Genomic DNA, 21,005 nt, shown 5'->3' on the forward strand with positions numbered 1-21,005 from the left:
CCCAAAGCAGTTGAGTGACTTTCCCAAGGACACACAGAGTCACATTTGCTTTTCATACTGCATTTGGGACTCTTGAACTGTCCTTTAGCCAAGATTTTGGCTCTTATGAAAGCACACAAGAGCATAAACAAATCAAGCCAGGTAAAAAGGAAAGCCAGAACAGGAGGCCTAGGACCCTCAGACTCTCTGTCCAGGAGCCTGGCTGCCCACCTCTGGGGGGAACTGCAAGGGCATCACTCCCTTCCCCCACTGCTCTAATCCAAACCCAAACCTAAGACCCTTTCCTGCCTTCTCACTAGCAGGGCCGTGGCCCAACTTTGAGGTTGTTCTGCTCTGTCAAAGAGTTCCCACCAACATCCATTCCTTCAAGACCTGGACACCTTGATGGTTGGTCTGATAAACAATGTGTTCTGGGCTGCTAAAGGGAGATAAAGTCTAAAGGCTGGTGCCCAACCCTAAGGCCACACCACAGAGAGCCTCGAGACAGGACTGAGTTCCCCAATCTCTTCCACCATCTTACCCAGCTCCCAGTAGCCTCGAGAGCTTTCTAGAAAGCAACCACAAAGCCTTGATGTCTCCAGTCACAGATAGAGCAGAGGCGGTGTAGAAGGTAAGGAGGAAGGACGCGTGTGTGTGTGCGCGCACGCGCACAGTGTGGTATTTGTGGAGCACTCCCTTGCAATCCCCAGCTTAAACAATTTCTCTCATCCCTATTTCTGAATCATGCATTTGCAATACAGTAGTCTCCCCTTACCTGAGGGGGTTGCGTCCCAAGACCTCCAGTGGATGCTGGAAACCTTAAATGATAGCAAACCCTATCTATAATGTGTTTTCCCTACAAATATATACCTAGGGTAAAGCTTAATGTATAAATTGGGCACAGTAAGAGATTAACAATATCTAATAATAGGAAATTATCACAATATACTTCAAAAATAGTTAAAGGAATTAATTTTGAAAATATACTGTAGGGCCAGGAATAGAGTTCAGTGGTAGAGTACTAGCCTAGCATGTCGAAGGACCTGGGTTCAATCCCAGTACTGTGAAGAAGAAAAAAGAAAAGGAAAAAAAAAAAAAAAAAAAAAAAAAATATATATATATATATATATATATATATGTTGACCCAAGGGCCCTGTCATTCACTTCCAACTGGGTTATATATATGTGTGTGTGTATATATATATATATATGCCAACATTGCAATGAGGGACCATTATTAAATTAATTAAAGGTTATTTGAACACAAACACTTGATATAGCCTGACAGTCAATCTCAAAACCCAGGTGGCTGCTGAGTGCCCAATAGACAGGTAGCATATACAGTATAGATACGCTGCACAAAGGGAAAATTCATGTCTCAGGCCAAACAGAGGACCAGTGCAAGATGCCATCCCACTACTCAGAATGGTGCACAATTTAAAACTTATAGATTGTTTCTTTCTGGAATATTCCATTTAATATTTTTGGCAGTAGAAAACTAAAACAGCCACAAGTGAGACCTTGGGTAAGGGGGAACTACCATACTTGCAGTTTCCCTTGGGAAGGGCATTTCTATGTTGGAGTGGAAGATATTTGGGTACAGGGAGGGACAGAGCCAGTGACGTTTAGAAACATATATTTACAGTGCAGTTGTATTTAGTGAGACTGGGGGGGGGGGGAGTCATCTCTAGCAAAGAAATTAGGTGCTGAAGCAAAAAAGAAGAAAGGGGAGGAGGAGGAGGAGTTGCTTGCCTGGCACTGGATGGTGCTCAGTAAACACCTCAGCTCTCTCCTCTGTGTCCTCTGCATGCATTAACTATTATTTATCAAAACTATAAGAGGAAAAAGCCTCCATGAAGTGTCAGGAATGCAGATTTACACCTGCGTAGAGAGGAAGGGTAGGCTCCTCAGTCAGGGTGAATCCCCTGCATAGTCTCCCTCTGGGTGGGTACTGGGACCTGAAGCCTGGTGACTCTAAAATGTGCCACATTTTACTTTCCACCAGGATGAGTTATTATTGAAATGAGGCTATTTCTGCTCACTCACTCCATGATTTGGCCTTTACATTTTAAGCTTAGTACTGCAATAAGGTAGTGTTTGGCTTTTAATTGCCCTGGACTTTTGTTAACATTAAATGAAGGGAGGAAATGGAAAAGAAAGTAGGACTCTCTCCTGCTTTTGAGTTGCGTAATTGTATATTTTTGCTGCCCCATTAGTTTCCAACGACTCCAGTCTGTAAACCTCTCCCATCACCACTGAGGAAAAGCAGTCAGTCATTCTGCTACTGCTGCAAAGTTTGCAGAACTCTAAATTCCCTTCTCTGGCATTAAAGAGAATTATGCAACTTTTAATTGAAGGTCTATTTTTTAATTACCACCTGTGTGGGAGGCCAGGAATGACACAAGTGTTTGGTTGTCCTCTTGCTGTTTCAAAAAACACTCCTTCCCTCCAAGAGGATGTGACGTCTGAAGACAAGCATCGGTGTCAGGAGCGGGCCAGGAACAGAACTCTCCCTTTATTTGTGGAACAGAAAAGGCACCACCCCACCCCAACCGTGGCCAACTCACAGATGACCTCAGAGGTTCCTGGTTCCAAAAATAAAACCTCACCTAGTTGCTTTCCACACCCACCAAAACTGGCTCCAAAATCTTGTACCAAACAATTTTGAAGAGTGAAAACGAGAGCTGGGTCTTTCACTGTAACCATGACTACGGGTTTTATGAGCTCTAACACCAGGATGTGGTCAGATGGGGGCTAGACCGAGGGTGAGTGCTAGCAGAGTGTGCACTCAAATCCTGCACGTTGGAAATGTAGCTCCTGACGACTGCGATTCATAAAAGACCGGGAGCGGAAAGGGGAAGGAGAGGGCGGCCCAGGAGTGCATTAGCAGGAAAAGCTCAGGATTCTAATTTTAGCTTTAATTCAGCTTTTTAATATAATCCTCTGAAATACTACTACCGTGCATTTAGGTTGCAGTTTCCCCTTCTCTGTGTTCTTTCACATGTCTTGTCTGTTTTTCGCAATCATCTTGAAAGATATCCAGGACGGGTAATAACCTCACTTCTCAGGCCAGGAAAGAGCTCAGAAAGCTTAATTTTGTCCAAGGTCAAAGGCATGGAGGACAACTGAACTGGACTAGAACTGGGTCCTGCAACTCCTAGCTTAATACTCTCTCCACTTCCCCCTCTGCGGCATTTGGTATTGAGCCCAGGGATCTCTCCGTGTGTACTAATTCTTCCAGCAAACATCGCTCATCTTGATCATTTGTCTCATTAGCCAGAGACCAGGGTCAGTCAATCATGCTGGAAGTCACAGCTGCCAAGAAAACCTTGCCTTTCATCCTAATAGTTTTCAAGCTGCTGCTTGTCTCTCCTTTTCCTAGAGGGTAATAGAGTCCCTACTCCTGGGGGATTTTGTGATCCAGGGGCTCCCAGGGTGAAATGCCTCCAGGGACCAGGTGGCTGAACAGGCCTGGTGGAGCAGGCAGGGTGTGGGGGTCAGAGAGAACACAGGCCCTTTTAAATCTTCAGCAGATTGTGGCTATGTGGGAAGTTAGTGAGGCCAAAACCGAGGACTAGCTAAAGACTGACCATGTTATATGAAATCAGAGGAGGCAGAAAAATTGCAAAAAAATCCAAGTGTCTGTGTTGCATAGAGCTCATGGACTGCTGGTGGGCGCCTTGTCAGAGGACCTTCACGCCTCTGGGGCTCCATCCTTCACTGCCAGAGGTGACGAAGTGTTACACCTCTCTCTGGGTGTTTGGTCCCTTTAACTATGAGCTCCTGGAGTCACATTAGACATGTCCATCAGGGCTGTATCCATATGGTGTGGCACGGATGGCAGCTTTCAGATGCTGGCGATGAATGACTTGGGTGAACAGCACATCATCCTAAAAAAGAAGATCCAGAGACCAAAGTCCTGGGACTCCTGTGGTTATAGCAGCATCTTTGGACCGAGATAGGACTGGATCGAAACCTCATTCTGCCCTTTAATAGCTCCAAAGACTTGGGCGAATATCTTAACCTCAGCCTCAGTTTCCTGTATGATGGGCATACGTAGGGCTTCTTTGAGTTGTTGAGTGAGACCTTGTCTGTAACCCCTCGGTCACACATATTGGTGAGAACTCAACCAATAATGGCCTTTGAATCAACAGATTGTCCCTGCTCCTTTGCAGGGCAGTGAGACCTTTACCAACCCCGTTTGGAAGTTGTGGCCTCCTTAAGCATCTAAGTCAAAAGAGGCTGGTCAAAGGAAAACAAGTGAGCATTCTCGCTGAAATGAAGAGGGGAAAGCTGATAGTGATGGGCACAGCAGGCTCCCCTAAGAAATTAGATCCTGGGGTCAGGAGGGCTGAAAGAGGGAGCAGCCGGGAATGAATGGAACCAGTCAGTGAGAAAACCAGGAGAGCCCGCTGTGTCTGCCCTGATTCCCCAGGAGTCAGTCAGCTCACCCTCTAAACCAGTTCAGGCAGAAACTGATCAGACTCAGCGAGAATGAACTAATTTGTTCATCAAAGGAAGTTTCCACCTTCCACACGATATGAACCATCTAGGAGGAAATACGGAGCATTACTGTTTTCAACGCAATCATACGGCACCTGCTGTGTGAGGCATTCTTCTATCACACGCCCCACACACTGTCTCACTTATCCCTCCAGAAATGTGACCGTTCACTCATCCATCCACTCTGCAAAGGCAGCTGCCCACATCTGACCAGGCACCGTTCCAGATTCCCAGGGCAAAGAGAGGCAGCACGGGCCCGAGCGCCACCCTCCGAGCCAGATGGGTGACTGTATTAGCAGTGGCGAAGCTGAACTCCAGGGTGCTGGGGTGTCCCAGGCCCCGCGCCATGTTTGTTGCAGAGGCAAAATTCTTGGCTACAGGTTTTCTTGTGTATGAGAAGAAAAATTAGGAAATTTCTTGAATGATCTCAGGGGGGCAGATCTGAAGAAGCCGTTGACTTTCAGGCAGGCTGGGGGGTGTTCGGTGCCAGGATGTCCAGGGAATCAGAGACACGGTTTCCAGTGACCACTCCAGTGGGTGGAAAGGACAGATGAGTTCCAGACTCCTTGGGCACAATGTGGTGAAGGAAGGAAAGAGGAAAGGAGAACAAAGGAACCGGCTATTCCAGGCGCCCTATTTTTCCATAATAGAAAATCAAAGAAAGTCCAGTGAAAACCTTTTTAGACTCTTTTCGTTGTTCTTAAATCATTCTCTATTTCCCTGGTATCACCTTTGAGAAGCGAGTATCTTTTCCTCTCCCTGTATGTCCTAGCATGGCTTAATTAATACTTGATTGATTGAAAAATTGACTCATTTGAATCCGAAGTGAAATGGAGCTTTTTAATTTTCTTTTCTGCTGATTCTGAAGTAGAGCATATAGTAATTAGGAAAGGATCCCTTGTTATCAGAAAGTCCCAGCTACAATGGGCTCTTTGTAACTGAGCAAAGGAAGGTAGGAGATTATTTAGGAGCTGATAAAACATACACGCCCCCCTCCCTACTGTGCTCAGTGATAATGGAATTTTCCTGGTCATTATTTCCCTCTCAAACAAGTTCTGTGGCTGGAGGATCTAACTGGACAGTACTAAATGGGCAGGTGATTGTCATCAAAGTCCAGCCAGCCCTGGGGCTAATGGCCACTCTCTGTGCCCTTCGGTGCTTCTCCTAGGTCCCCCGGCCCTGGATGGACTGGCAGACGTTCCCTCTCCTCTCACCTGTTTAGTCAGAACACTGGGGTTGACTGCATTCATTATGCAGCCACATGCCAGACGCGGGATCCAAGCAGGACAGACAGACAGCTCCCTGTTCTGGTAGAACTCACATGCCTGTGGAGGGAGACTAGCTTCAAGTGTGTATGCCACTTCCAGGGCCATCCGGAGTGACAGGAGCTTCCCAGTGGGGAGCACTGCCAAGGCAGGAAGGCAAGGTGGTTGGCGGGCGCTGGCTGGGTGGGAAAGGCCTCTTGTTGAGGCAACACTGGAGTAAATGTGAACAGAAATGCATTTGAGCCGAGACCCGAATGTTGTGAGGTACTCACACCAAGACTAAGAACAGGTGTACAGACAGAGAGACAAACAAGGGCCTGAGCAGGTGGACAGTCCCCAAAGTAGGTGAGGCCAGGAAACAGAGAGTGAGAAAGGAGTACAATACAAGGTCAACAGGAAGCAGGGGCCAGAGGAAGGAGGCAGGGTCCATGTGATGGGGTGAGGACTAACGATGGGGTGAGGACTATCGATGGGGTGAGAGCCAGATGATGGGGTGGGGACCAGACGATGGAGACAGGGTCCAGATGATGGAGGCAGGGACTAGATGATAGAGGCAGGAGCTAGATGATGGAGGCAGGGTCCAGATGATGGAGGCAGGAGCTAGATGATGGAGGCAGGGGCTAGATGATAGAGACAGGGTCCAGATGATGGAGGCAGGGTCCAGATGATGGAGGCAGGGGTTAGATAATGGAGGCAGGGTCCAGATGATGGAGGCAGGGTCCAGATGATGGAGGCAGGGGCTAGATGATGGAGGCAAGGTCCAGATGATGGAGGCAGGGGCTAGATGATGGAGACAGGGTCCAGATGTTGGAGGCAGGGTCCAGATGATGGAGGCAGGGTCCAGATGATGGAGGCAGGGGCTAGATGATGGAGACAGGGTCCAGATGATGGAGGCAGGGTCCAGATGATGGAGGCAGGGGCTAGATGATGGGGTGAGGGCCAGATGATGGAGGCAGGGTCCAGATGATGGAGGCAGGGGGCAGATGATGAGGGCCTTGTGGATATAAGGAGTTTCAATATTACACGTTGAGAGATGGAAAACCACAGGGCACAATTGGGGTGAGACCAACGTGACCTGGTTCATGGGGAGAACAGATTGGAGCAAGGGAAGAGAAGAGCAGGAGAGACTGGTGGGGGAGCTGCCATCATCCATGTGATAAACCGCTGCTCCTGGCACAGAAGTGAGAGCACAGATTTGCAATGTGTTTTGGAGGGAAATCCTGCGAGACCCGCTGACAGGGTGGAGGTGGGGTGAAGAAAGGAGAGGGCGAGGAGGCCCATTGGTCTTCTCAGCCCAAATGTTGAAAGATTTATTAGTTTGTCAAATACTTGTTAGCACTCGTTATGTGACAGGCACACAGCTAGACCTCCGGGTCACACCGAGGAGCCAGGAGCTATTCAGGGCTTGAAGTGAGGGTGAAAAGCCAGTCAGCAAGCACCGGAGAGTGCTGAGACAGATATAACCCTTTGTCTTTTTCTGTATTCTAATAACTTTTCAAAGGAAATAAATAATTATAATACAATGAGATCAAGGTTCCAGTAGGTAATTGCCTCTTTGGAAACTCAGAAGAGAAAGAAATCAGTTCCAGGAGTAGGGACAGAGCCTGAGAGTCACAGAAGACCTCACGAAGGAGGCTTGAGTGACCAGGGTTCTCCTGGTGGATGCGCCCAGGGAGGAAGTGGGGAGCACACCCCAGGCACACAGCACGTGGCCATGGAGGCATGCAGAGAGTTGGGTGGGGGGAGATGAGGGACAGATCACAAGAGAATTGTCCTCCTTGCTGAGGAGTGGAGATAAGCACGAAAGTGATAAAGAGCCCAACAAGGGTTAAACAGGGGGTGTGGGATCACGTTTAGATTTTAGAAAGAAGAATTGAAGGAAGGAAAAGGAGACCACCATGAGGCTTGATGGAATATGGTAACAATGAGTTTGAAGAGGAGGGCAGCTTCTCATCGCAGGACCCTGTGGGGGTGGGCAGGGAACTGAGCCATGCCAGCTAAGGCGTTAGAGAAACACCTGCTAACACACGAGCAGGAGGAAAGAAGGGAGAGACAATAGGACGGTGTGTGCGGAGGTGAGAAACGGTGCCCCATTTCCACTGTGAGGGGAGACCGTGGAGAACGGGCCACGGGTGTATCTAAACCCTCGTGATTCTGTCTGAGGCCTGGGCGTACGTCAATTCTGTAGTGGCTGCTCTGAAAAAGAATGAAGAATGAAATCATTTTAAAAAAGAGTCTTCTTACTACAGAAAACCTGAGAAAGGGGGCAATCCCCTTGTAAAGGGGACAAATGTAATCAAAATGAAGACTCCAGAACTATCCTAGGTTTGACAAAGGCAAACAAAGTCATTATTAGTGAAGGGGTGTTTATTTGGTTGGCCTGTTTTTTGGGGTCAAATCATCAAGACTCACACTTATTGCCAGGCCAGGCTCTAAGGTGCTCCACCTAGATTCATTCAGTTCTCACGACACCCCATATTTTCCAGCCCATTCTACAAAGGAGAAAACAGCCCCAGAGAGAGAGGTTAACCTGCATGGGGTACAGAGCCAGAATTCAGACCCAGAATATCTGGTCCCAGAACCGTCGCCCCAAAGCACTCAGGGACCTGCCTTGGGTGGAAGGCCTAGGAGAGCTGTCGAACTCGGCACTGGTGTTAGTCAGGCTAGGCTGATCACCGCATAAGCCCCAGAGCTCCGTGGCTTCGGCCCGCAGAGGCTGCTTCTCCCTGATTTCGCTGCTCACTGCAGTCAGCCCAGGCTCTCTGCTCCACGCAGTCATGCAGGACACCTCAGTCTCTGCTCCCAGGCTCTTGGAGTCCTTCCCTGGGTCCCTTGCCTCTGGCCAGATGAGCAAGCAGAAAGGAGAGGACCCTGGCCCGCACTCATTCATGCCCCTCAGAGACGGGGTGGGAAGGTCGTCTAGCTCATGCAGGAAGAGTGTGGTGGACCCCCTGGGAAGTTCTGCCTAGGCACTGGTCTTTAGGGACTTTGGTAGGAGAAACCTGGCAAGAAGGTAACCTGAGAGGCAGAAGACACCGATTCTGGCCCGAGTCTACTGGTGGCTAGCTAGGTGACCTCCAGCAAGAGGCCCTAGATTCTTATCAATAAAGCGAGGGACTTCAGTCAGGTGGTGCTCCTCAAGATTCTTCTCAACCCAGAAAGGCCATACAATAAAGCATTGTTTTATTATTTTTAATAACTGTGGTGCCTTTATCATTCCTATATTGATGATCTATTTGTGCTTTTGTTCAAAATTGCAGCCATAATTATAACATCGATTCTGAGGGAGCACACTATCTGTTTTCCTTTAACAGTTGATATCTGGTAACACATCATATCTGCATACTCTAGGGGAAGAAAGAGTCTCCAACTTTTAATAGGACTAGTTACTTAAAGCAATTAATTCAATTGGGGAAAATACAGATACCTATTTGCTACTGCCTTGAGCCAGGTGTAAGTAATAAACGTAATGTTCTCCTACCAGATTATTTGTGGTGATCTGATTTTTGTACAACACAGTACTTACATCTGTTAGAGGCGTCTGAGCATGCCAGGTTAGCAAGGTGAGAACCGTCAAGAAAATATATATCCAGAGCAGCAGAGTTAATAACTGCCGCCTGCAGTTCCACTCTGTGCCCTCGCAGCCAGAGAGCTTTGGTTTCTGAAGTGAGTGATATTATGGTAACCACTGGGATTTTGCAAGTTGGGGTGGTTTGAGAGCCAGGGCAAGGTTTGGACAGGCAGGGTGGAGAGACCTGGGGCTGAATAAGATGTTATAAACCTCCAGGAGAGATGGCAGGAGGCAGAGACTGTGTGATGGGATTCTTATTTTGGAAAAGAGAAAAAATATTTTTTAAAAAAGTTTATTCATCTCCAGATTCAGAGCCATCACAGGAAAGTAGGGCTAGAAGGAAAGTAGAGCACAGGCCAAGGGTGCTGCCGCGTGTCCCCTGCCTGGGGGTTCTACATCCAGAGAACACCAGACCATGGTCCCCTCTACCACCGTCACTCTCACCCGCCCCCCATTTCCCACAAATGGCTGGGACCCTCTCCCACTCCTCCTCTTCAGTCTGTCCTCTTGCATCTCAGTGGAAGTATTCTTTGCAAAACACACATCAGTGATGTCCCCTCCTTGCCTAACACCCCTCGGCTCCCACAGCTCACACCCGAGTTTAATGCGGCCTGCAAGGCCCTGGGTGATTGCCTCCCGGGCCCCGGGGCACACACTCCTGCCCCACCCGAACTGCTGTGTTCAGCTGCTCTGTCCTTTTCAGGAGAAGCAGTGAGTCCAGTTGATGATCCGATCAAAATTCCAAGGACTGTATCGTTTCCCTACCCCTCCTGATTTAGGACGACGCTCTCTAGTGTATTAACAATTGAACTCATTGCTGGAAACGTAGAGATGCTTCACCTTTCAGGCACCTGAGGGCTGAAGAAAAACACGTCAGGCCTGTTACTCGGGAGTGCTTGAAAATAGGCTTCTGCCACATTCCTGGCTTCTCAGACCCCCTGCCTGTGTGTTTGCTGTTGGGTGATTTGGACCTTATCTCAGTGTCCCACTCAGGGCCTCCCTGATGGGTCTCTTTGGCCTATTGTGCGCTTGCAGAGCGTCCCAGGTTTCCTGTCCGAGGCCCTTACCATCACTACACTTTGGCACCTGCCTGTGATTCTCTGGTGCACGTTTGCTTCCCACACTAGACCGGAGTGCTGACAGGACAGGTCTGATCTGGGTGCTCCTAGTGTTGGTCCCAGCACGGGTGCCAACATGGAGTAGTGCTCACAAAGCATTGCGACCAAGGAGCCAACATCTTGGGGGTCATGTCCGCTTCATCACTTCCCCATGACCCTCATGCCGTGCCCCTCCAGCTGTGCTGCCCCTCCAGCCCCTGCACAGCTGGGCCACGGGACTCCTGGAGGGACTCAGGATCTGAGTGCATAGCACCAGATACATTGTGGGTGTCCAGCAGCCCTGGCCCAGATGCCCTGACTACATGGGGCAAGAAATGACCCCAAAGGAGGGCCCACAGCAGGCTATGGTGCAGCTCTGCATGGGACAAAACATTCCCTCATCAGCACAGGGCTCCTGTGCTCCCAGATGAGGGTCATCGGCCCAACCTGCTTTCCAGTACTTCCCAAACCTGACCATTGTCCAGAAACACTCTGGGTTTTGTCATTAGCATACATTCCTGGACCCACCCTAGATCTACTGGATCAGGGCCTCCACCAGTGGAGCCCAGGAATCTGTATCTTTAGCTAACTCTGTGAGCCGCTCCTGGCCAGCACTCCATCCTCTGTCACCTGAGATCCTTGGGCACAGGAAACACAGCAAGCACAGCGATAATCGCAACCCAAGGCAGAAAGCACAGTGGAAACCTTCGAGGAAAGACCAGTGGGGAGGCCTCTGCCTGACCTGCCCAGGTCTGCACTGCATGGGGGACTCTCGATGGCTCTCATGGAGGCCTGAACCTCCTGCTCCGCTCCTCCTCCCTCCATAAGAGAGCTGAAGATCCGTACCATCTGCTGGTCACTCTGGAGTTGGTCTGGGATTTAATTGAGTGCCATCATGGTCTTTACCATTAACACTTCTAGAAAGCATTTACTACTGGACAGACACTATTCTAGAATTTTACACGTATTATTTTATCTAATAAAAAGGAACAATGAGAGGTCAGTGATAGATAGAATGCCCACCCCCTTCTTAGAGCATTCTAGAAGGAACACCAGCCCCAGAGTCAGCCCTGCACAAAACCCTGCACAGATTTTGGCTCTCAGAGATTGGATCACACCTCTCTATACCCAGCTCTGTGTGCTTCCAGGGGTTCCAGAGCCTGGGGCCTGCACACAGCCAGCTGGTCTCCTCAGACCTCAACTGGGAGCTCAACAATCCTCAGACACCAGCAGATGTCCCCCAGGTGACCCTGACCCTTCTCCCTCTGGTCTAGAATTTCAGCCACAGATCTGAAGCCTGGCCTAAGCAGGGCAGCCCCTCACAAAGCACTTTCCATCTGAATGAGGTGGGAAATGTAGTTCTTTGGAAGTGAGGATTAGGTGTGGAGGTGAGGATGGGGAGGAAAAGGTCGAAGCTAGAATTAGTCCACTGTTGTTTGGAGATAACCCACTAATTTCTGGATTACGTTTGTATTATATGTTATAGTTTACAGAATGCATGGAATATATTGAGCCTTTTTAATCCTCTGACATCACCATGAAGGAAGCTTATTAGCTTCATTTTGTAGCTGGGGGTCAATAACTTGCTGATGTTGTGCAGGTTGACCTAGGGCTCAAACCCAGACCTTCTGTCTCTGGCATTGTTGCTCTTCGACACCTCACACACAGGTGGATAGGAGCTTGTGGAAGAAAATAACGAATGAACGAGTCTCCCTGTCCAAACACTGCGAAGGATGTGGAGATAAGTGATATTTCAGTTCCAGGGACTTGAAGGTGATATTTCCCATCATCTCTCTCCTAACAGCCACAACCAGAGTCAGACGGTGGAGGTTGATTAGCACCCATTGTTGGGCTGACAAGAATAGATGGGTTACATTTCAAACGGTGTCAGTGGTAGCTGACAGCCAACAGAAGGCTCGGGTCTCCCAGAGCACAGTTCAGGGCCCAGGCCTAGCTGCTTCTGCAAAGCATCCCACAGAAGCGCTAACTTTTAATTCATACCACCAAGGAGCTATTTGATTGTTTCCTGGAAATGCTAATAATGCAAAGCTCATAAATACTAATGAAACACTATAGATTAGCAGAGCTCAGCAAGTAACCTAGGGGGCCTAGAAGAGAATTCTTAGATTAAAAACATATAAAGAATACCTTTTAATCGAATTTTCCCCAGACTGGGTTCCCAAATGTTAATGAATACTCTCTTTGGCTGTGGAGAGCAGACTCAAATAAGTACCTTTAGGAATGCAGAAGTGAGTTATTGACTTAGCTTTAGCTTAAAAAGAAATCTATTTATTCTAAGGCTGTTTAAGGTGCCATGGGATGGAGGAGTTTAAGACAGGTGGGAGGGGTACGAGTAACAGGGACATTGAGATAAACACATAATTCAAACGCAGGCATCTATTTCAGTCAGCTAAGCAGCCTAAGTTGGAATTTGCTTATTATGTTTGTCTTTCACAACATGATCCTTCAACATAGTAACTCCCTGGAATATACAAGGCCCCATGATATCAAGACTACACCTTTGTCATTTGTTGCTGAATGCACACCTGGCACAGAGCATGGCATGTATTAGATGTCCAATTAATGTTGGGTGGGTTGGCAAAGAGCTCTCTCAAACATTTTCCAGAGCTTTTACATCTTGTTATCTTCTCCTAAACGGCAGCTCTGATCACAGGGTTCACTGTCATAAAGCTCCCAAATAATCCTCACCCCCATCTCTACCCTGGCCACAGCTTGCGCTTCTAGCTTGTCTGCCAATCTTCTCTTCCACCCTGAGCCCCAGGGCCATCAGGAGATGTCCTCTTCTCCTGCTCATATTCTAGAAATTTCTCTGCCTGGAATATTTGGACATCCTTTTCACTCATATTTCTCCATCAAAGTCCCACTCCTCCAAAGGTCCTCCTTAAGTGACTCCACCTTCATGAAAATTGTTATAATATTCTCTAAGGCCTCAACACCCTTCCTCTCTCTGGTGGACCCCAAAGTGGGCCCCAAATGCCCTTCCATAACTGTAGGGTGGTGTCATCTCATGCGAGTCACAATAGTTCTGTGCAAGAAGCACTCAGTTCCAGGAAGGCTGTGTACAGGATCCAGTTAGAGAAAAGCACCAAAGTCTTCCCACAGCAGAGCAGAAAAATTCAACCCCACCAGATGAGCTCAAAACACTGGGCCACACAGAGCTGACGCAAAAGCAAAGGTCCCGGTCAAAGGAGAAGGAAACGCCCAAGCAGAGGCCAGTGGCCAACAGAACACCGAAGGCTGCAGACCCCCAGGGTGCTTTTCTCCACATTCCCAGACCCCTGGGGGCTCAGGCGGAGCCTCCAGCCAGGGGACATGGCTTCTCAGAGCACTTTTCTTTGTTGAGTTTGGGCAGCCAGCTGCTTTCTATAAACCTGCTCTCGGGCAGGACTTGGGTCTTATGCTATGTTTCTTTATGCATTTGGAAAGTGTCTAACAATGGGAAATAAATCTCTTTGCAGTCTTTTCTACGATAGACTGGGATCAATGTTTAAGTCAGTCTGGGGAATAGCCAGGAATTTTAAGATTCTGCCAATCCTGGGCTGCTTGCCAGAAGTGGGTTAATTCCACACAAAGGAATAGGAGGCCCCAGAGCAACACCTGTGAACAGCTCAGCCCTTGGAGATCTGGAACAAAACTCCCCAGAATGAGCAAAATCAGCTCCCCAGTCACTGCATGACCTGTGCTTCCACCTCTTCAGCTGGGGATGAGAGATCACGGCACCTTCTTCAGGAGGGTGCAGTGAAGGTTAAATGAGATCATAGGTGCACAGTGCCTGGCATATAATAGGTGCTTAATAAAAGTTAGCTGAAATTATTCCTGTCCTCTTATAGCATTACTTCAGTCTCTATGAGTCAAAGGGCCCAAGAGTAGGTGCCAATTTATATAGTTGCAAAAATTATGTAAATAATGGCATCCGGGTTGGGACCACATGCCAGCAGAACAGGACTGAGGTCAGATGGAGCCTGGATGGGTGTCCAGGCACTGGGTATATGAGACATTTATAGAGCACGTTATCCAAGGAATTAGACCTTAAAGGACAACCATGGGGTGCCATGTGTAACACACCACTGGGGAGATTCATGCCTTTAGGCTCCCGTGTAAGGTAAAGGAATTAAGCCTGAGCTACCCTGGCATTCTGGCCCCGGGCTTCCTGGTGCTTCCGTTCACAGGGTCTGGAGAGCCAGCCCCTCATCCGAACCCTGGTTATTCACATTCATTCACTTATCCAACAATTTTTGATCCCTACTCTGTACCAGATCTGATATAATAGTGATGTTTGTATAGTAAACCCAATATCGTGTGTGTACATAGCAAGAACTAGCTCGTGCTTATTGACTAAATGCACTCATTTACCTTCTTCATTGAGTGGCAATAAAATTTCAGTGAACTATTTGAAATCCTCAATTCCTTCCCTCCCCTTTCTAAACCTAAAATCTCTGATGCTACTAAAATTATAGGGCTGAGGATGGAGCTTGGTGCTAGAGTGCTTTCATGGCATGTGCAAGGCCCCAGGTTCAACACTTAGCAGCACAAAACAGGCAGCCAGAATAATACATAAAATTAGAAACCTTCCCACTGCATGTCTCTTGAATTCTGCTTTTCTCTCTTCAGGTGCTACTGATGGCATGCCCAAGCCCAGAGCTGAAAGAGGAATAAATTCCAAGTGGCCACGGCTGTGTCCTCTTGAGCCCAGGACTTGCTAGTGAATGACTTGCTTGTCACTTGCTGGTCACTTGCTAGTGAGCCCCCTACAGCCCGGCACCATGGAGAAAATCATCTCCTTCTTCAACTCCATCTGGGACATCATCCTGACCAAGCACCAAGAGGGCATCTTCAACACCATCTGCCTGGCCGTCCTGCTGGGGCTGCCACTCTTGGTGGTTCTCACACTCCTTGTCATCTGTTGCCATTGCTGCTGGAGCCGGTCAGGCAAGAGCGGACCACAGCCAGAGCAAAACAAGAGGAAGAAGAAGAAGAAGAAGGATGAAGAAGACCTCTGGATCTCTGCCCAGCCCAAGCTTCTCCAGATGGAGAAGAGGCCATCGCTACCTGTCTAGCTAGGTAGGAAGCTGGCGTCCTCCCTCTGGGGCCAAGACTCCTCCCAGCTGCACAGAGACTAGGGAGAAGGAATCCCTGAAGAGACGCACTCATGTCCACAGACTAACTACTCGGCCAAGGAACCAATCTCAGACTGAGTGTCCCCAAGGAGGGCACTTCCAGGGGAGCACATGGACAAGTCTTGCACGGTCTTGGCAGCTCTGTGTCCAGTAGCCATGCTCTTTACCACAGTCCCAAGCAAGCCCTTCCGTCTGCCTCTGCCACACCCCGTACCCAAAAGCACTGAGAACCTTAGTCCATCCATCTCGACACAGCTTCCAAGTGCGCCCACACACCCATCACACATGAAAATTCAGGCAACAGGCACAATGGCAGGTATATTCTGTCCATCAGGTGGCTGTTGAATATGTGCTTTGTGCAGGACAGTGCCTTATATACACTGGCCAAAATGTCTTGTGGGAAGGCGGCTAGACTTAGGCACATATACACAATTACACAGCCAGGCAAGGCCCTTCACACTGTCTGTTCCATATTTCAGCCAGGTTGGAAATGTGTGCTTTCCTGTTCCTGTACCTACACTCTTACTGGAAATTCTGGCAACCTGGTACTGTCCCCATTCCAGTGCAGAGCAGATAGATGCAGACCTGTGCTTCTGACTCCTCCCCTCTGCCCACATAAAGTCTGATGGATCAAAATTCACTGAAAACTCTTTTCTTGCAATGTCGTTCTCATTACCACTGATGGGTGCTTAATGTGGTCCAAGACCTCTTTGGGACACTACCCCATCATCACTCAGCAAAATGCCCTTTTCCAAGCAAAAACAAACAGCTCTTGGCAGTGGTGCTAAAAGCTGTGGAAACCCCTCACCCACTTCAGTGGGCTAGAGTTGTGTACCTGTGCAATGACTGTTTTCCAGATGGAAAGGTCAGATGCTACACCTGAGCTAGATGTCCTCTTCCTACCAAAGATTTTCATCAGGGAAGGAATTAAGACAATCACCAGCACAGTCTCTAAGAAAGCACACTGGGAATGATTTCATGTGGTTGTAATGGGTGCTTGGTATGTTGCAGGAGGTACCCAGAAGTAGTAGTTGAAATGAAAGTTGGAAGTAGCTATAAAGAAGTTTATTAATATTTATCTTGAAGCTCAGGCAAGTATCTTGCACACAGTAGATACTCATAACTGTGGTTGCTGTTGGATGCATGGTGATGTTAAGGGTAAACTTATGATACCTCGCCAATTCCCCCCAGGTGACCTTCTAAGAGAGTCCACTGATGGCTGCAATGGCTGGAACTATGTGTTGGGTTCTGTGTGAGAGTACATGCAGAACCAAGGGGCGAGAGGACACGTAAGCTCGGTCCGCAGAGAGTGGAGCAGGGCTCCTCCCCACCGGGTTGAGGTGGGAGGCACAGTTAATCGCTATATGATGAACCAGTTGGCATTTTGATTGTATTATGACCACATTACAAAGACGGATCATTCCCAATTGAGAGTAGGATGTACTCTCACAATTCATTTTCATATCTAGGGAGCTCTCTTGGAGTATTTTCCCATGGAAGTTTTTCTAGTCAGTGGCAAAAATCACTGTCTAATAGCACAGCTAAACTATGACATTTATAATAGCAAAAACCTAAATTCATTAGGATTGTGTGAATGGAGAGATGTACTCAGTTTGCTCTCTTGGGTTACCTTGTACTCACCTGCCTCCAGGTACACTCCAGGTCTAAGGAGGGTGGGATCTGGTGGTGACCAGGGTCTAAGAGAGAACTCTGTGCACCTGACTTAGGCCTGCACATATCCTTAGCCAGTCATGTTGGCCCTCTGACTCTAGGGTGAAATTCCCTAGGCACTCAGGCCTCCACTCTTAGACCCCTTTGACCCAAAGAAGGGGCACTGTCTGATTCTGTGTCCCCTTGTCACATGAAGAACTTGTGGAGCATCTGGCTGTCTCCCGTGTGTCACAGGATGGCCAGTCATCTCCCCACACCACGTGCCTCCCGTGTCCTCTGCTGCCCACCAGGATCAGTTGACCTTCCCATCTCTAGCTCTTAGTCCCTCTAATGTGGAAGACCCAGAGGTGGAAGCTGGCAGCAAGATGGGGTGTCAGGTATGATCTGGGGTGTGGATCACCAGGATCAGGGATCCTAGGAGTAACGTGGTTTCCATGGCAACTGGCTGCTGCACTGAATTAAGACAGCAGCCAGTTGCCTGCCATGACAAGGCCCTTCTCCAGGCACAGGGCCCCTGCCATCTCTTAGAAGCATGGACTTTCTCCCACTCTGGGCATGAAACACCCAGAAAGTCACATCTCAGTTACCTCCGAAGCCCAGGATGCAGAAGACCTCACCCGGGGGGGCCTGTCTTTTCTGCACCCCGCCTCCCGACACCTTATGGCGTGCCTAGGATAGGCTGGGACCATGAGGGCCCTCAGATTGCTGGACACACGGCAGCGTGGGGGGCCAGGGGTCACGCCTTCCACCCTGCCTTCCCACTCTGTCTTGCCTCTCCATGCCCCTCTTCTCCCTGTGCCCGGCCAGCGCAGCCATCAGTCCCCGCCCCGTCCACTCTGTATCCCAGCCTCTGTCCCAGAACTGCCTCTGGCAACCAGTGGGACCTTGGGACCTGTGCCCACATGGCTCATCTGGGGGTGGGGTGAAGTTAATGGGGGGCCAAATTAGGATCTGTAAAGAAGAGGCCTCAACCAGCGCAGCCTCGGGGAACCGTCCCCAGTCCCGGATTCTAAGCCTCAGCCGGACCCAGAGGGCAGTCAGAGGAGATCTTCCCTCCTTTGCTCAGTGGAGTCGCTGTTTGCATTTCTGGGGGGAAGGGAAAGGAAGAGGAAAAGGTAGAGAAAGAAAACTCCCCTTCTCAAGAAGAATATAAATGATCAAAGTTGTATATTTTTCAGTATCTTTTCTGTAAAATTCAAATATGCATAAAAGAAAAATTTATTTAAATAAATATTTTGAAAATCAAAAGTTATGTCTCACCTCCTTGCTGGCTGGAGTCAATTACTTCCTTAACATCAGGCATTACTGTCCCTGGGTCACCCCTCAGAAATGATGGGGGCAGGGACTCGCTCTGGACACAAAACCCAGCCCTGCCGGCTCACTGCTCCCCCGAGCAGAGTCATAGGTCAAAGGACCAGGAACCTGGCTTTCTCACCCCTCTTTGCTAAGCAGACAGCCTCAGAGACCAAACTCCTCAGAGGTGCCAGCTGCGGAAAAACACACTTATGTTCCCTGGCAACACTAAGAGAACTTTCCCTTCTCTGAGGTCAATCAATGGCTTCTCACACAGAAAGGTGAAATAGCAAGGACCGAAGCAAAAATCCACCTCTGAGCTGATCTGGTGCTGGGAAGGGAAGGATCAAGAACCAGGGATGAGATATGAGTATATGCCTCTGTGTGTGTGTGTGTGTGTGTGTACACATACACACACATGTGCACACTTGTATGTATGTTTAAATGTTCACCTTTCTTTTCAAGTCATCCAGAGCTTTGTATTGGTTATGGAATGAAATGATTTAGATCCCGATTCCTCTCCTATGATGCTGAGAATTGCTATTAAAGCAGAAGCCACCAGAGCACGCTGCCCAATACAATGCTCTCTCCACACTGTCCAGTGTGGAAACATAGGCCACAGTGGCTGTTTAAATCATTAACATTAAATCAAAGTTCCACTAGCTCAGTTCTGCCAGCCATGTTCCAAGTGTTCAACAGCCTCATGTGGCCAGCAGCTCGCACCCTGGACAGCATAGGTCTACAATCTCATGGGGAACAGCTGCCAAACACACTGGCCAAACTTCATGCCGACTATATTCTAACCAGGCTCAGGAAGGGAGGCCCGTGGGACAGGCTCCCATTCGCCCTGTCTCCCCCCAGGCAGGCTCCTTCTGAAGTTCTACTTGATTCCCTGTCACCACACACCCATGACAACCAGGCAACAGAGACTTCCCGCGGCTTCCCCTTCATTCCTCCAGGACATTCCAAAACTGTCCAGTGCAGTTAGGGATGTTGCCCAGCAACCAGCAGGGAGGGAGCAGCCACTGCGCACCTGAAGGGAGCCCGGCTGGTGAGGCCAGCCCTGCCGCCAGGGTGTGCCTGTGGGTTCCCACAGCACCATCCTCCTCCTGCACTCTCAGCTCACAAGGCACCTCTGCACTGGCCTTGCCTGTGACTTCAACATGATTCCCAAGTTCAAAGTCACATTTCTACTAGGCTGAGCAAAGAATCCCTGCAGCCAGCGTTCTGTTTCTGTCATCGTTCAAAGGGACGTTTCCAGATACCCTCGTGGACAGCCCCACTAAGCGGTGCTTTACTCGGGAATAGCGGCCTGCGCCCCTTCTCACAGCTACTGGTTCCATAAACGGTCTGGACCTTGTACTATGTGTCACACACACTGGGTACCAGAGGTACAAAGCTGTCCAGAGGGGCTCACAGCCTGACTGAGGGGACAGGCAAGCAAAGAGACCACTGCTTGGTCCCTGCTTCCTTAGAGGGAAGGCCCAGGGCTCGGGTCAGGATAGGCTGACAGGAGACCACGTGAGCACCACGGACAGTGCTTGGTAGGCGATGGGCAGGAGGGCCGTCTGCATGGTGGACATTGTAAAGGTGCCCCCTAGAATAGTGGTGCAGGGGGCAGCTGACAGGACTGTGCAGAAGCCATCTGAGCTCTCTGGAGTCACAGGTGCTGCCAGTTAGGACTCAGGAGGAGGGTGGTCCACCCCATGCCGATTCCGGCTCTCACTGGCTACGTCCTTCAGGTCCATGTATCTTTCTGCAAGACTTATCTGCAGAGTGGAGCTGGTGACAGTCCCTGTCTCGTGGGGGTGAAAAGAGTAAAGCAGATAACGCATGTTAAGCATCTAGCACAGGGCCTGGCTTATAAAAAGTGCTCAGTAAAAGTCAGGGGTTGTTAATAAGAAGAGAAGGAAAGTCACAAGAGAGCTGTGTCCCAGGAGTTGAAAGAGGAAAAACTCTCAGGAAGAAAGCCAAGGCCAATGGGGCAGAAGGATGCAGGTGGACCACACGCAATGGTGAGTCACCCTGAGTTTAACTAACCTTTCCCTTTCTCGCTCTTCTCTTTCTCTTTCTTCAATTTGGGAAACATACAATCCCATGAACAACCTTAGAGCTGGCTAGAGATACACCCCTAGCAAGGAGAAAAAGAGAAAAGAAACACAAAACTCAAAAGTTTTGAGTGAAATCATAAAGACTAAAGATTCAGACCCACTATCTTACTATCCCAGAGGGCTTTGCAATACTTAGAGTCCATTCATCACCTTATTTGATGTCCACTTCATAAATGAAGAAGATGAAATCCATGGAAGGGAAGCCCATACCTGGCCTGGGATGGAAACCGGAGTCTCAGGCTCCTGTCCCAGTGCACCCACACACCAGGACCCTGGTCCAGGCTGATTCGGGCTCCTCCAGACTGTTGGACTTGCAGGCACACCTCCTTTGAGTCAGAAACTTACCGAATGCAATCAGCCATAAGCCTATGAAGAGC

The 21,005-nt window shown here is 49.0% G+C and overlaps 1 protein-coding gene across 2 annotated transcripts in view; it reads left to right on the plus strand.

Moving 5' to 3' along the window:
- Kiaa0040 (KIAA0040 ortholog) overlaps positions 1–18,464 on the plus strand; it is a 33,444-nt gene extending 14,980 nt beyond the window's left edge. For both annotated transcript variants that reach the window (XM_047521481.1, XM_047521482.1), the window contains exon 2: positions 15,048–18,464. In XM_047521481.1, coding sequence (XP_047377437.1) covers positions 15,143–15,493 — 351 coding nt within the window. In that variant the 5' untranslated portion in view covers positions 15,048–15,142 and the 3' untranslated portion in view covers positions 15,494–18,464. The remainder of the gene's footprint in view (positions 1–15,047) is intronic.
- The last annotated feature ends 2,541 nt before the right edge of the window (positions 18,465–21,005 follow it).

The sequence above is a fragment of the Sciurus carolinensis genome, chromosome 12 (genome assembly GCF_902686445.1).
Source record: "Sciurus carolinensis chromosome 12, mSciCar1.2, whole genome shotgun sequence".
NCBI lineage: Eukaryota > Metazoa > Chordata > Mammalia > Rodentia > Sciuridae > Sciurus > Sciurus carolinensis.